This window comes from Aotus nancymaae, unplaced genomic scaffold (assembly GCF_030222135.1).
Source record: "Aotus nancymaae isolate 86718 unplaced genomic scaffold, 86718_ANA_hifiasm-v0.15.2.pri h1tg000039l, whole genome shotgun sequence".
Taxonomy (NCBI): domain Eukaryota; kingdom Metazoa; phylum Chordata; class Mammalia; order Primates; family Aotidae; genus Aotus; species Aotus nancymaae.
In genome coordinates this window covers 3,377,169-3,391,070 of record NW_026988453.1, presented here as the reverse complement: position 1 = coordinate 3,391,070, position 13,902 = coordinate 3,377,169, and the positions used below count along the sequence as shown (strand labels likewise).

Below are 13,902 nucleotides of genomic sequence, written 5' to 3'. Positions count from 1 at the left end.
CTGTCACCTAGGCTGGTGTGCAGTGGTGCAATCTTGGCTCACTGCAACCTCTACCTCCCAGGTTCAAGTGATTCTCCTGACTCAACCTCCTGAGTAGCTGGGACTACAGGCATGTGCCACCACGTCCGGCTAATTTTTTAAATTTTTAGTAAAGACAGGGTTTCACCATATTGGCCAGGATGGTCTTGAACCCCTGACCTCATAATCTGCCCACTTTGGCCTCCCAAAGTGTTAGGATTACAGGTATGAGCCACTATGCTGGCCAAGAAATATTTCTCAAGTCATCGCTTCTTTATCCTAAATAATCAAGAATTTATTGGCCCAGGAATTATCAGTGGAAGTATAATTTTAAATTATTAGGTTCTCTTTTAAAGTGGTTATAAGAAAGGTAAAGACGAAGATTTTAGTACAAATCAGGATGCATCTTCCTTTTTCACGGTGGCAGAGACTGCTTTTCAAATTATTTGCTTTCAAATACACATTGAAACAGGATAAAAGCGTTAAATATTTGATTCAATCTGAGAAATGTTTTTGGAGCACTCATTATGAGTAGGTATCGAGTTAAAAGAAGCTAAAGCTGGAAGCAGATTTAGGATCCCTGGTGGAGAGCCTGGCTCCCCAAAACCTGATGATGGAAGAAACGGGACGTTCAGTAGACTTCAAATTCCCTTTTAATTCTTCGCATGCGATGACACATTACACTTGAGTTGTGTATCTTACTTATTATGCTAGGAGATTTGTGACATATTTTGTAAGCTTGGCTTACTCTCTCTGAAAGCATAGTAATTTATTAGAAATAAGAAGGAAAAATGCGGGGTGGGAGAGGAAAGGAAGGATTATTGCTTTTGGGCACCTGGGCCAGGTCTTAATTTCCTGACCATAGATGGGTAAATACCTATCTACTTTCCTCTAACCAAGAAGAGCCGATACCTGAAGTTGTCCAAGCAAAGACATAGAGTAGGATTTGGCAACCTGGGAATGGGCAGGGTGCTTGATTTGGGAGGCAGGATAACCTGATTTAAGGATGGCTGGGAACACAGTGGAGGGCAGGGGAAGAGGAGAGCCTTCTCTGTTGCCCTCTCCTTCCTCTCACCCTCCATCCTCAGGAGTCTGATGGTTTCTCTAGGGTGTTCCCAGATATACAAGTGGCAGATGCCCCTCCTGCATGTTTACAAAGCCACTGTCACTCCCGTCTTCCATGCTCCCAACCAAGGGCTGAAGGAAGCCTTGATCGTTTGAGCTGCTGATGTCCCACCCCCGTGTAGGCACTGACGGGATGGATGACTGCAGCTGTTTTCCATTCCCTGGTGGATGGACATAAGGAAGGAGACATGGCTTTATTCCGTTTGGAGAGCTCAGAAGCAAACAGATTAGTAATAACGGGGATTTTACTAACCGATAACAAAATTAGTAGATTTGGCTTTCCCTATTCCTATGTAATCACAATGAACTGTGTTCAAGCCTATAGGAACATTTGTACTCCTTCCTTCCTTCCTTCCTTTCCCTTCCCTCCCTTCCCTCCCTTCCTTTCTTCCCTTCCATCCCTCTCTCGCCTTCCTTCCTTTCTTTCTTTGTTTCTTTCTTTCTTCGTTTTCTTTCTTTCTTTCTTTCTCTTTCTTTTTCTCTCTCTGTTTCTTTCCTTTCTTTCTCTCTCTCTCTCTCTTTCTTTCTTTCTTTTTTTTTTTTTTGAGACTCACTCTGTTGCCAGGCACCAGGCTGGAGTGCAGTGGCACAATCTCGGCTCACTGCAACCTCCGCCTCCCGGGTTCAAGCAATTCTCCTGCCTCAGCCTCCCGAGTAGCTGGGACTACAGGTGCATGCCACCACGCCCAGCTAATTTTTGTATTTTTAGTAGAGATGGAGTTTCACCATGTTGGCCAGGATGGTCTCGATCTCTTGACCTCGTGATCCGCCCGCCTCGGCCTCCCAAAGTGCTGGGATTACAGGCTTGAACCACCGCCCCCGGCCTCTCTCTCTTTCTTTCTCTCTCTTTCTCTCTTTCTCCCTTTCTCCTTTTCTCTCTTTCTTTCTGTCTTTCTTTCATTTTGCTCTTGTTGCCCAGGCAGTGCAATGGCACGATCTCAGCTCATTGCAACCTCCACTTCCCGGGTTCAAGTGATTCTCTTGCCTCAGCCTCTGGAGTAGCTGAGATTACATGCGTGTGCCACCATGTCCAGCTAATTTTGTATTTTTAGTAGAGACGGGGTTTTTCTATGTCTGTCAGGCTGGTCTCAAACTCCCAACCTCAGGTGATCCACCCGCTTCAGCCTCCCAAAGTGCTGGGATTACAAGCGTGAGCCACTGCGCCTGGCCTGAAGTCTCTTTCTTAAGACTACAACAGTGTGGCCCTACCATTGTGTTTTAGGTCCTCTCTTATATCTTTGCTTCTGATCTGAGACTTTGTTGTATGTCACATTATATTTGGGAAAGTTTTCTGCTGTGTTTGAAACACAGGACACTGACATCTCTGTGGATTGTAAATCAAAGTGTAGACGGAAAACCCCTGCTTTTGACTTCAGTGGTATCTAGACCTGAAATGCAAAGCTCCAATTACACTTCATGAAAATAAATGCAAACTTTCTGAGGATGCTTCAGTTGAGTTAACTATAAAGATATGTAATCAACGGAACGGAGTGGCCAACGGCTTGCAGAGCAACACGCCCGAGTTTTATTGTGACTACTATGATACACACCTCACCCATGACTCTCCATCTGTGAGAAAGACACACTGCGGTGGTAGGAAACACAAAGAGAATGTGAAAGACGACTACCAGAAATGGATGGAAGAGCAGGCTCAGAGCCTGATTGACAAATCAACAGCTGCATTTCAACAAGGAAAGACACCTCTTACTCCATTCTCTGCTCCTCCTCCTACAGGGGTGATGACACCACCTCCCCCAAGTCTTCCAGGTCCTCCTCGCCCTGGTATGATGCCAGCACCCCATATAGGGGGCCCTCCCATGATGCCAATGATGGGCCGTCCTCCTCGTGGGATGATGCCAGTGGGACCTGCTCCTGGAATGAGGCCACCCATGGGAGGCCATATGCCAATGATGCCTGGGCCCCCAACGATAAGACCTCCTGCCCGTCCCATGGTGGTGCCCACTCGGCCTGGAATGACTCGACCAGACAGATAAGGATAGAGGGGAGGCCTCATTCTATCAGTTTTATATTACCTGTTCTGCTTCACCAGGATCATGCTGCTGTGATGCTGGGTTTTCTAAACAGCATAAGGAAGACTAGCTCCCCTGTCCGATCAAAGAGAATAGTTTTGGAGGGGAGAGGTGGGGCGAAAAAGACAGTTTTCATTTGTGTTGGGAAATGTGAAAATAAAATTTTCAACTCATTAAAAAAAAAAGATATGTAATCATTTAATATCAGCTCCCAACTCACTGATACCTTGCCTAGCCACAGAGTTTTCCACAGGATGACGTAGTTAATACAGGGACAGTTTTCATCATAGGAGCTGTCGATCCTAGCTCACAGGGTGTTTTGTTTTGTTTGTTACTGTTTTGAAACAGAGTCTTGCTCTGTCGCCCAGCCTGGAGTGCAGCGGCACGATCTTGGCTCACTGCAACCTCCGCCTCCCAGGTTCAAGTGATTCTCCTGCCTCAGCCTCCCGAGTAGCTGGGATTACAGGAACCCACCACCACACCCATCTAATATTTGTATTTTTAGTAGAGACAGGGTTTTACCATGTTGGCCAGGCTGGTCTCAAACTCCTGACCTCAAATGTTCCACCCGCCTCAGCCTCCTGCAGTGCTGGGATTACAGGCGTGAGCCACCACGCCCGGCTAGGGTGTTTCAGTGTTGCAGCCTCATCACTGCATTTCTTTCATTCTTTTTTTTTTTTTTTTTTTGAGATGGTGTTTCACTCTTATTGCCACGGCTGGAGTGCAATGGCACAATCTCAGCTCACCACAACCTCCACCTCCCAGGTTCAAGAGATTCTCCTGCCTCAGCCTCCTGAGTAGCTGGGATTACAGGCATGTGCCACCATGCCTGGCTAATTTTGTATTTTTAGTAGAAATGAGGTTTTTCCATGTTGGTCAGGCTGGTCTCGAACTCCCGACCTTAGGTGATCTGCCCGCCTCGGCCTTCCAAAGTGCTGGGATTACAGGCATGAGCCACCGTGCATGGCCTCATTCTCCTTCTTCTTTTTCTTTTTTTTAAGGCCCTCCATGCTTTGAGCTCATCATCTTGCCCCTTCTAGGCCCTCGTCTTCCGGTCTCTTCCTTTCCCTATCTGTGGATCGCCCTTGGCTTTCTAGTTCCCACTTACCATCCAGCAGTCATCTGTTACTCAGCCTTTCATGCCTTTGTAAGCAGCATCCACATTTAAATCTTGTACTTTCTGTAAAATTCTCTTAGGCTAATAACACTTCAGGCATGAATATGTCTGGATAAAGAGCGTGCATTTTAGTGTTGGCGACAAGCTCCTCCTTTGAGTTTCCTTTGTATTAAAACGAAACAAACAGAAAACAAGCACAGACAGCAGAAACCTGCTAAACGTAGCACTGTCATGCTACTCTTACTTTTTGCTTAGTCATGCCAAGATGATTATTTTTAAAGATGTGAAATAAGCCCATGATAATGGTGTGTTTCATTGCCTTTTCTTTTTTTTTTTTTTTTTTTTTTTTGTTTTTTGAGACGGAGTTTCGCTCTTGTTAACCAGGCTGGAGTGCAATGGCGCGATCTTGGCTCACCGCAACCTCCGCCTCCTGGGTTCAGGCAAGTCTCCTGCCTCAGCTTCCTGAGTAGCTGGGATTACAGGCATGTGCCACCATGCCCAGCTAATTTTTTGTATTTTTAGTAGAGACGGGGGTTTCACCATGTTGACCAGGATGGTCTCGATCTCTTGACCTCGTGATCCACCCGCCTCGGCCTCCCAAAGTGCTGGGATTACAGGCGTGAGCCACCGCGCCCAGCTTGCCTTTTCTTTTATTGAGGTTGAGAAAAAGAAGGGTATTCCCAAAAATCAGATGATGAAACAAAAAGGTAGAGGTGAGTTTAACAATCCATCTCTTTCATGTTTTGCTTCCTAGATTCTGCATTAATCCATTACATGCCTGTAATCCTCGCACTTTGGTAGGCTGAGGCGGGAGGATGTCTTGAGCACAGGAGTTTGAGACCAGGCTGGGCAACATAGGGAGACCCTGTCTCTACAGAAACCAAAACAAAACATTAGCTGTGCATGGTGCTGCACACCTGTGGGTGGTCCCATCTATTCAGGAGGCTAAGGTGGGAGAGTTACTTGAGCCTGGGAGGTCAAGGCTACAGTGAGTCATGATCATGCCATTGCACTCCAGTCTGGGCAACAGCACAAGACCTTGTGTCATTTAAAAAAAAAAAAAGAGAGGCTGGGCGCTGTGGCTCATGCCTGTAATCCCAGCACTTTGGGAGGCCGAAGTGGGTGGATCACGAGGTCAAGAGATCGAGACCATCCTGGTCAACATGGTGAAACCCCGTCTCTACTAAAAGTACAAAAAAATTAGCTGAGCATGGTGGCGCGTGCCTGTAATCCCAGCTACTCAGGAGGCTGAGGCAGGAGAATTGCCTGAACTCAGGAGGCGGAGGTTGCGGTGAGCCGAGATCCCGCCATTGCACTCCAGCCTGGGTAACAAGAGCGAAACTCCGTCTCAAAAAAAAAAAAAAAAAAAAAAAAGAGAGAGAGATTCTCTTTCTCCCCAGGTGGTTGTGCTGCTTTAAGCCTTCTTGAAGGGAAGTAGAGGGGATGAGTGAGCACTGATCGGGCATTGCCCAGGGAGCTTGGCTGGAATCCAGGCCACACAATAGTTGCAGGAACATTTGACACTCAAATAACACAAGGCCACAGGGCAAGAGCAGAGGCAAAATAAAACCTGTTACAGCAACACTCAGGGGGAATGTAACACGTGTTTCCACACTTATTTATAGAAGCTTGTACCACCCCTATGGCAGAGACCTTTTGGCGGTCTTAATTTATTTCTGGGGAAAATCTTTGGGACGAATCTTTTTAAACAGCCAGTGCCTTACTAACTGCACCAATGGCGAAGACACGGGAGCAGAAATGGTCACCACAACGTGTTCGCTTTTCATAGCATGATTGTTTTATATTTGCGTAGTCTCTAATAATTAATGTATAGAGAACATGCTCAAGTGATTTTGTGACAAAATAAACGGGGAAACTACTAATTGAACCAAGGCGAAGGCATAAAAATCAGTATAGCTCTTATAGTTACAACACATGAGGGCTAATATTTGGGGAGGAAGTGGTGGTATGCCAATGTTTCTGGTTGAGGTGGTATAGAAAATCAAAGTCAGCACCTCACGGTTCTCATTTATGTAAATCCCAAAGAATGTGTGTGTTGTCGATGTTGCCACGGCACTGAGCAGCTGACCCTTGTTTTAGATGTTTGTGGTTATAACTTGCTTGTCTAGGCTCTTGCTGAGGTCAATAAAATTTCTACTTATTTGGTGTTACAGTTATTAGAAATGTATCTGTCACCATTGCTTCTTTTCTCTTTTTTAATCTTTTTTTTTTTTTTTTTTGAGACAGTCTCATTCTGTCACCCACACTGGAGTGCAGTGGTGTGATCTTGGCTCACTGCAACCTCTGCCTCCCGGGTTCAAGCCATTCTCCTGCCTCAGACTCCCGAGTAGCTGGGATTACAGGCATGCACCACCACACCTGGCTAATTTTTGTATTTTTAGTAGTGATGGGGTTTTACCATGTTGGTCAGGCTGGTCTTGAACTCCTGACCTCAGATGATCCACCCACCTCGGCCTCCCAGAGTGCTGGGATTACAGGTGTGACCCATGCGCCCGGCTCCTTTCTTTTCAGTCCTAAAGAAAATGCTCAGTTAACGGAGTAAATATTGACCCTGCAGGATACCTTGGTGTGTGCTTTGAGGGAGACCCTGTGGCTGAGTTGATCAGGTTCCAAACGCCTGGGGTTTAGAATCAGAACTGTTTTTAAACCCTCACTCTCATCACTTTCTAGCTGTAGGACTTTGAACACGTTATGTACCTCTAAAAGTTTCAGTTTTCACGGCCACAAGGAGGAGTTGTTATGAGGATTAAATGAAACCATGTTTGTATATTAAGGTAAATGCTAAGCTTTGGAAATAAAAAGAGACTCCAAAATATAGTGGCTTAAATAAGAGAGTAGTTAATTTCTCTCTCACCTGAGGCTGGTCTGTGGACACTACCGATTCATTCCGGGACCCAGGTTACAGCTCTCCTGTTGCTCCTCAATCACTGGTCTTCTCGGATTGCTGTCTGCACCTCGACAGCCAGGGAAAGGGCTAAGAGCCAAAGACCAGGTAAAGTGACTGTTTCCACCGATGGAGAAGACTGAGAAGGCGTGCTTGTCACTTGAGCTCAATCCCATTGCCGCAGCCTCGCCTTGCTCACTTGGTCACGCCTCGCTGTGAAGGAAGCTGGAAAAGGTAGTCTTCAGCTGGGTGGCCATGTGTCCAGTAAAAAAAGAGGATACATTTTGGGGAGACAACTGTCTGTCATAGCACATAGCACTCAAAACAGCACATAGTGCTTAAAAATAGATACTGTTATTTTCATGAATTCTCTCTAGTATGTGTTCCTTAGGCACATTTCCTCAACTAGATCATTGCCTGGAATAATTGATATTTCTCAAGTGAGGAATACTGGATAAGGAATAAGTTGTTTTTATTCAATTAATTAAAATATTAATACATTTTTATGGATGTTGTGGGTTTCTCCAGTACAACTTTTTCTTTGCTCTTTCTTTCTTTTTCTTTCTTCTTTCTTTCTTCCCTCCCTCCCTCTCTCTTCCTTCCTTCCTTCTTTTCTTTCTTCCTTCCTTCCTTCCTTCCTTCCTTCCTTTCCTTTCCTTTCCTTTCCTTTCTTTTCTTTTCTTTTCTTCTTTCTGATGGCGTTGTGCACTGTTGCCCAGGCTGGAGTGCAATGGTGCAATCTCGGCTCACTGCAACCTCTGCCTGCTGGGTTCAAGCAGTTCTCCTGTCTTAGCCTCACCAGTGGCTGCGACTACAGGTGCATGCCACCATGTCTGGCTAATTTTTGCATTTTTAACATGGACAAGGTTTCACCATATTGGTCAGGCTAGTCTTGAACTCCTGACTTTAGGTAATCCACCTGCCTCAGCCTCCCAAAGTGTTGGGATTACAGGCATGAGCCACCGTGCCCAGCCCAGCACAACCTTTTCAATTGGCTCTCTTTCATCGGATGGTAGGGCGAGCTGTGAGGAAGGGCTGGGAGGGCGAGTACCAGCAATGTTCCTAGGTGACGTCATCTAACCAGAGAATGTTTTTGACCCTCACAGAGGAGGTATATGCATGTGGGAACCAGCACCTTGACCATGAAGTTCTTCCCACTACATATCAGATGCTGGAAAAGCAGAGGCAGAGAGGAATACAATTTTTCCAAAAGGTGGGCACATTTTCAGAATGCTAACTCTTGCCTCTTTGTAAACATGAATCGGTCTCATAGGTTTGGCAGGCTGTGATTTTTCTCCTGCATCATAAGTAAATACCAAAACAAGCTTCGTAAATTTCTCTCTTATATACTTAGGTCTCTGGAGTTGGCTGGATCGTGCCTCTCAGTATCTCTTTATTCTAGCAGACTGTAACAGCACAAGCAAATCTTCCCTAGGGGAAGAAATGAGGGAAGAGGTCCTTCCTGAAGGTTTAGACCTATCTGTTTGGTTGGCCATGCCGGAATACTGGGCTGTCAGTTCTGGAGAGTCATTAATGACTACACAGCCATGCTATATAGGACTCACATCCCCAGCGCTGCTGTCAAGTCCAGCCTTAGGTGGAGCAGTTCCTGGGAGGTCCGGCCTCTCATACAGTTGGTTCCATTTTTGGACAGCTTTGATGGTTAGCCTTTTTTCCCCCCACGTTGTGTCAAAATCTTCCCCTTCATAATATTTACCCACCTCACTACTACGGGTTTCTACTTTCTGGGCCACAAAGCATAGTTCAAATCCCTTTTGCAGCTCTTTCTTCGGATGCTGTGCAGTGACGCTAAGCACCTCATATGAATGGAGCCATGCCACCTTCACTGCCTAGTTCTTGGATGAATAACAGAGTAGGAGCTGACACGCAGTCCCACATGTGAATCACCCTTGAAGAAAACATTAAATGCGTTTGTGATACAGGGTGGGATAGAAGAGGATATTAGATGGGCAATGGATTATCCCAGTCTGGGCTCCGTGAAGACGCCATGGTCAAGTCAAGAAGACCAATAGGAGCAATGTGGTCCACACTCAGGAAACAGATTCTTTCCTGGAAATCATGTGCTGTGCCTGCTGTATATAAATGACCGAGTCACCGCTCTTGCCCCTTCGCTCAGTTTAAAGGAACCACCCTGGGAAACAAGCACAATGAGACCGGAGTGTAATGAACATCAGAGGTCTGGGGGTCCCAGAGATGGGGCTGTGCTGGGTGGGGAAGGGCAGCCTCCTTGCCTTGGTTTCTCTAAGCCTGGTTTTTGTTGGCTAGACCACTGGGCAACAGTGAGCAGGAGGGATCCGGCTGTGCTCTCAGTGTGGTTGATGCAGGGGAGGCTGGAAGGGGAGGCTGGGAAGGCAGGCGGAGGCTGTACCAGAAAAGATCTGGATGTCATGGTGAGAACTGACTTTTTCCTGAAGATATGAGGCATTGGAGGACTGTAAGCCAGAGAATGACACGATCAGCCCTGGTTAGAGAGATGGTGCTGGCTGCTGCATGGAGTGAGGTTTGGAGTACATTGAGATTGATAGCAGGAGATCAGCCCGGAGGCCTCTGCATAATTCCAGCCAAGAAATGCCAAAGGTCTGCTCCAAAGCTGCAGGGAAAGAGGAGGCCGACTGATTAGGAAGAGAAGTAGGAAAAGTAACTGGTAGGGCTTGGATCTGAGGCCGCGTGGGAAGAGGGAGAGGTGCAGAAGAACAGCCTGTGAGGGCTTCTAAGCAGGAGATGCCCATGGTGGCAGGGAAGCTGGAGGGGCTTCAGTTCCTGTCGCTAAAGTGCTGAGAGGCCCCAGCCCAGGTATAGCTTGCTGGGCTGGGCTTCACCCTCTGAGGGGTAAGAGAGCAGGCGTGCTCTGCAAAGTCAAGAGTTAGACGCGAATCAGGCATTCACACGTTGTCGCCTTGGAAGGACGATTCCTGTCTCTCCTTGGCTCTAACTAACACCATCCTAAGAACCTTCTGGGATCTGATGTAATGTCTGGGGAGCCTGGACCAGGATTCCCAGTGCCTCCCAGGGCTGACTCAGGTCTGATCTGTGCTGGCATCAACTCAGGAAGGGCACAGAGACTCCAATACTTTCAAGCCTCCTGCCTTCTTGATAGTTTAGTTTCAAACTTACTCAAGGGAATACCCAGCAATTAGTCTAATTTCATCCCCCTTTGCCCCTTTCTCTCTTTTCCAGCAACAAACATCCAGTGTTTCTTAGATCGGTTCTTTTCTACAAACAAAACCACAATCACAGTCTGTTAGTCACCGAATTATTAATTCCTAACCTAACATAAAACAAATGCCTACATGAAACAGTAATAAAGCATTGCAAGAATATTTATTTTGAGTGACTAAACTATACACTTCCTGTTCAGCGTTAAGGAAAATTGGTCTTTATTATTCCAGGGAAATGTCAAAATCACTAAGTATTGTAGCATTTTGACCTGCGTTATGTTGAACAAACTTTCCACATGTTTCTCATAAAAATATACATCAGAGATGGCTTCAAACTGAACGTCAAACTTAGTTAAAAGTACAAACCTCTTGAAAGTTATTTTGAATATCAGATATAACAATCAAATGCACATCAGCACGGGCCGGTTTTTCTTAGAGGCTGCCTCGTGCTGATGGATTTAGCATCTCAGTGCGTGGAAGGGAGGCGTCTGCACTCATTAGGGTGAGCCCTGCCAATGGTCAGGTTGGGCTTTGGAGAAATGCTCTCTCCAACAATTTTTTTTTTTAGGTATATAACCCGCTTAAAAAAACATTAAAAAAAAATCCCTGTGCTTTATCTTGCTTGACCTGTGTGATGATTACCCGGATATATACATATGTCAATAGCAAATTCTACACTGTTCTGTATGATAATTATAGTTCATTTAAATATGAATATATATTCCTATTTCATGGACTGTCAGCTAGAATTATTTAAAAAGTTCTCTCTAGTTAGAGGTTGGCAAGGGGGATGTGTTTTGTAGGCCACCACTTAGTTGCTTAAAAATCTTAGTTTCAGCTGGTGACACTGGCTTATGCCTGGCATCCCAGCACTTTGGGATGCAAAGGCAGAAGGATCACTTGAGCCCAAAAGTTCGAGACCAATCTAGCAATATAAGAAGACCTCATCTCTACAAAAAATAAAAAATAAGCTGAGTGTGGTGGTGCATGCCTGTGGTCCCAGCTACTCGGGAGGTGGAGGTGGGAAAATTGCTTGAGCTCTGGAGGCAGAGGCTGTTGAACTGAGGACGTGCCACTGCACTCCAGGCTGGGCGACAGAGCAGCTCTGTCTCCAAAACTAAAAAAAAAAGAAAAAAAATGTAAGTTTCATACCCACTAGACTCTAAGCACAGTATTTTGGTTTGGACTCCATGGTATCTTTTTGTAGGCTCCTAAGAAAAGTTGGCATCTGCTTGGGAAAGAATAAGCACTTCCTGCTTATCTTGGCCTGGGCTAGGGATGGGAAGGGTGGAGTGTGAAGTGGGAGGCTGGACCGTAATGTTGTAATGGTTCCTCAACACTGTTAAGTTTTATGGCTCTTGTACTGTTTTGTAATAGAGGTTTTATTAATCTTGAAAATGGATTTTGTAGTTCTTTTATTGCCTTAAACATCTTCAAAGCCACAATGGTTCTGAAGGAGGCTAATTTCTAGAACATGGGCATTTTATTTTTTAGGCTTAAACACCATAGAGTATAAAGGCTTTTATGTTTGGATTACTGATAAATATCTATATACTGTGAGGTGACCCGATGCGTGATTTTCTCTAATATCTGAAGCAAATCTGAAGTGTCATTCTGGTCTACAGACAGAATGGTGCAGTGTTTAAGAGTGTTGATTCTGAAGTCAAACTGCCTGGGTTCAAACTCCCGCTCCTCCTCTGACTAGCGTATCAAATAGTTTTATGCAAGGGGCTTTAAGATGAGAATAATAATACCTCCTGGATCTGTTCTGAAGACCAGGTGAAGTAATAAAGCACTTGGGAAATACCAGGACACCATAAACTCTACAAAAAAGTGAGATGCTATTAAGACTTTTCTGCTAATTAATGATAACAGTAAATGATTATAAAATATTTCATGTGTAGAAATGATGCACAGATTGAATGTAATGCTTCAGGTATCCATGGAAGGACAGTCAGCCACTCTAGAAGATATCTAGAGGGAAAAGTGTGTATTCCTGTGGGATTCTTTTAATTTCACCCCTAGTCAAGTATCTTAGAAGCTTTAGTATCCAATACAATGAGGACCACATAAAAACTTTTAAAAAATATCAGGCCGGGCATATCAATATTTATTGAAATACTGAAAAAAAATTCCATTTTGTTGGGAAATTCCTGGCAAGAAGTGACATGACAATATGTATTTCATTGATACAGTAAGAAAACATCAATGAGTGACCGACTTCACACTCGAAACATTGCATGGATTCAAGTCCAAGGCAGCTGCAGATCTGTGACACAAACATTCAAACATTACATATTGTCTGTTTACAAACATAGACCAACCATAATAAACCAAGTTAAGCCAAAAACCTTTATATTTGAGTCTGCTTTTACCGATAAGTCCTGTAATTGATCAGGCAGTTACTAAGTAAATGTCAGGTTACAAATCGGCTAACAATCAACGTTAGAGAAACTTCACTTGTCAACCTTAGGTGAACAGACGCTGGCTGTGATGCATTTTAGCTTATCAGCTCCTGTCGTTGGTGTGATCAGTAGTGTGGATGTCACCCTCTGTGCTGCCGATCCTTCTAACCAGTCTCATGATTTAATCTACCAGGTTAACAACACGCCAATATGTGACATTTTTTAGGTTTAATTTTCAGTGGGAAATATCTTTAAAATAAGAAAACATAGATTTTAAGAGTCAATGTGGCCAGGCGTGCTGGCATGCACCCATATTCCCAGCTATTGGGAAGGCTGAGGCGGGAGGAATGCTTGAGCCCAAGAGTTCGAGGCCAGCCTGGGCAACATGTGAGATCAAGATCCCACCTCTTAAAATATAAAATAAAAGTCAACATATTTGGGTTTTTGGCAACGTTAAAGGCCTTCCAGATAGTTATAGTCAAATCTCATAACTGTCTCCGCCCATGTTACACAAGCGTGATGAAACTGTTTCATTAACTGTTGGCAACACCATTGCTCTTCACGTGTCTTCTAGCCGACTTGTTTTTCAGCTGGGGAGGGCGACCATGCTGCTGTTCTCCGTAACGCTTTGGGTATGAGCTCTGATTGGCAATGTTGCATTGTCCTTTGAGCCATGAAGATAACATGGGTGACTGAGACTGTGCATGAGTCGACGCCCAGCTTCGCTAATGTGTACCCTTCGTGTGGACGAGTAGTTAGAGGTGATTAATAAAAGTAATAAAATAATCCTCTTTGTACACACAGAAGCAATAACTAATATCTTTGGTATACAACCTACAATGTTTGGAAAGGAAAACCAGGTGAGACTACACCATGTTGTTTACTTGAAAACCAGAGGAAGCTACAAGTCACATAATTTACAATAGATATTAAATAAACTACAGTAGGAATTATGAAGATTTACAGACATTTCATCAAGTGAATGATTTTAATTCATTAAGACTCTTCTATGTCCCTGAACTAAGTTCCACTAACTTGAAGACATGCTACAGTAAACACATATATTTGGTTTCTTCAGTCTTGGTTATATCTTATACAAAGGTGAAACCAAGAAACAATAAAT

At 44.6% G+C, this 13,902-nt stretch overlaps 1 protein-coding gene across 1 annotated transcript; it reads left to right on the top strand.

Moving 5' to 3' along the window:
* Positions 1 to 1,280: 1,280 nt before the first annotated feature.
* Positions 1,281 to 3,137, top strand: LOC105721934 (U1 small nuclear ribonucleoprotein C-like). Its single transcript, XM_064360199.1, has 2 exons — positions 1,281 to 1,373; positions 2,520 to 3,137. The coding sequence occupies exons 1-2, from the start codon at positions 1,281 to 1,283 to the stop codon at positions 3,135 to 3,137; spliced, it is 711 nt and encodes a 236-aa protein (XP_064216269.1).
* Positions 3,138 to 13,902: the final 10,765 nt, after the last annotated feature.

What these genes read in the sequence shown, in the direction of transcription:
- LOC105721934 (XM_064360199.1), top strand. Translation starts at nt 1,281, where the DNA reads ATGACTGCAGCTGTTTTCCATTCCCTGGTGGATGGACATAAGGAAGGA. An exon ending in GCTCAGAAGCAAACAGATTA is followed by an intron (nt 1,374 to 2,519) that starts GTAATAACGGGG and finishes TTTTGACTTCAG; the next exon opens with TGGTATCTAGACCTGAAATG.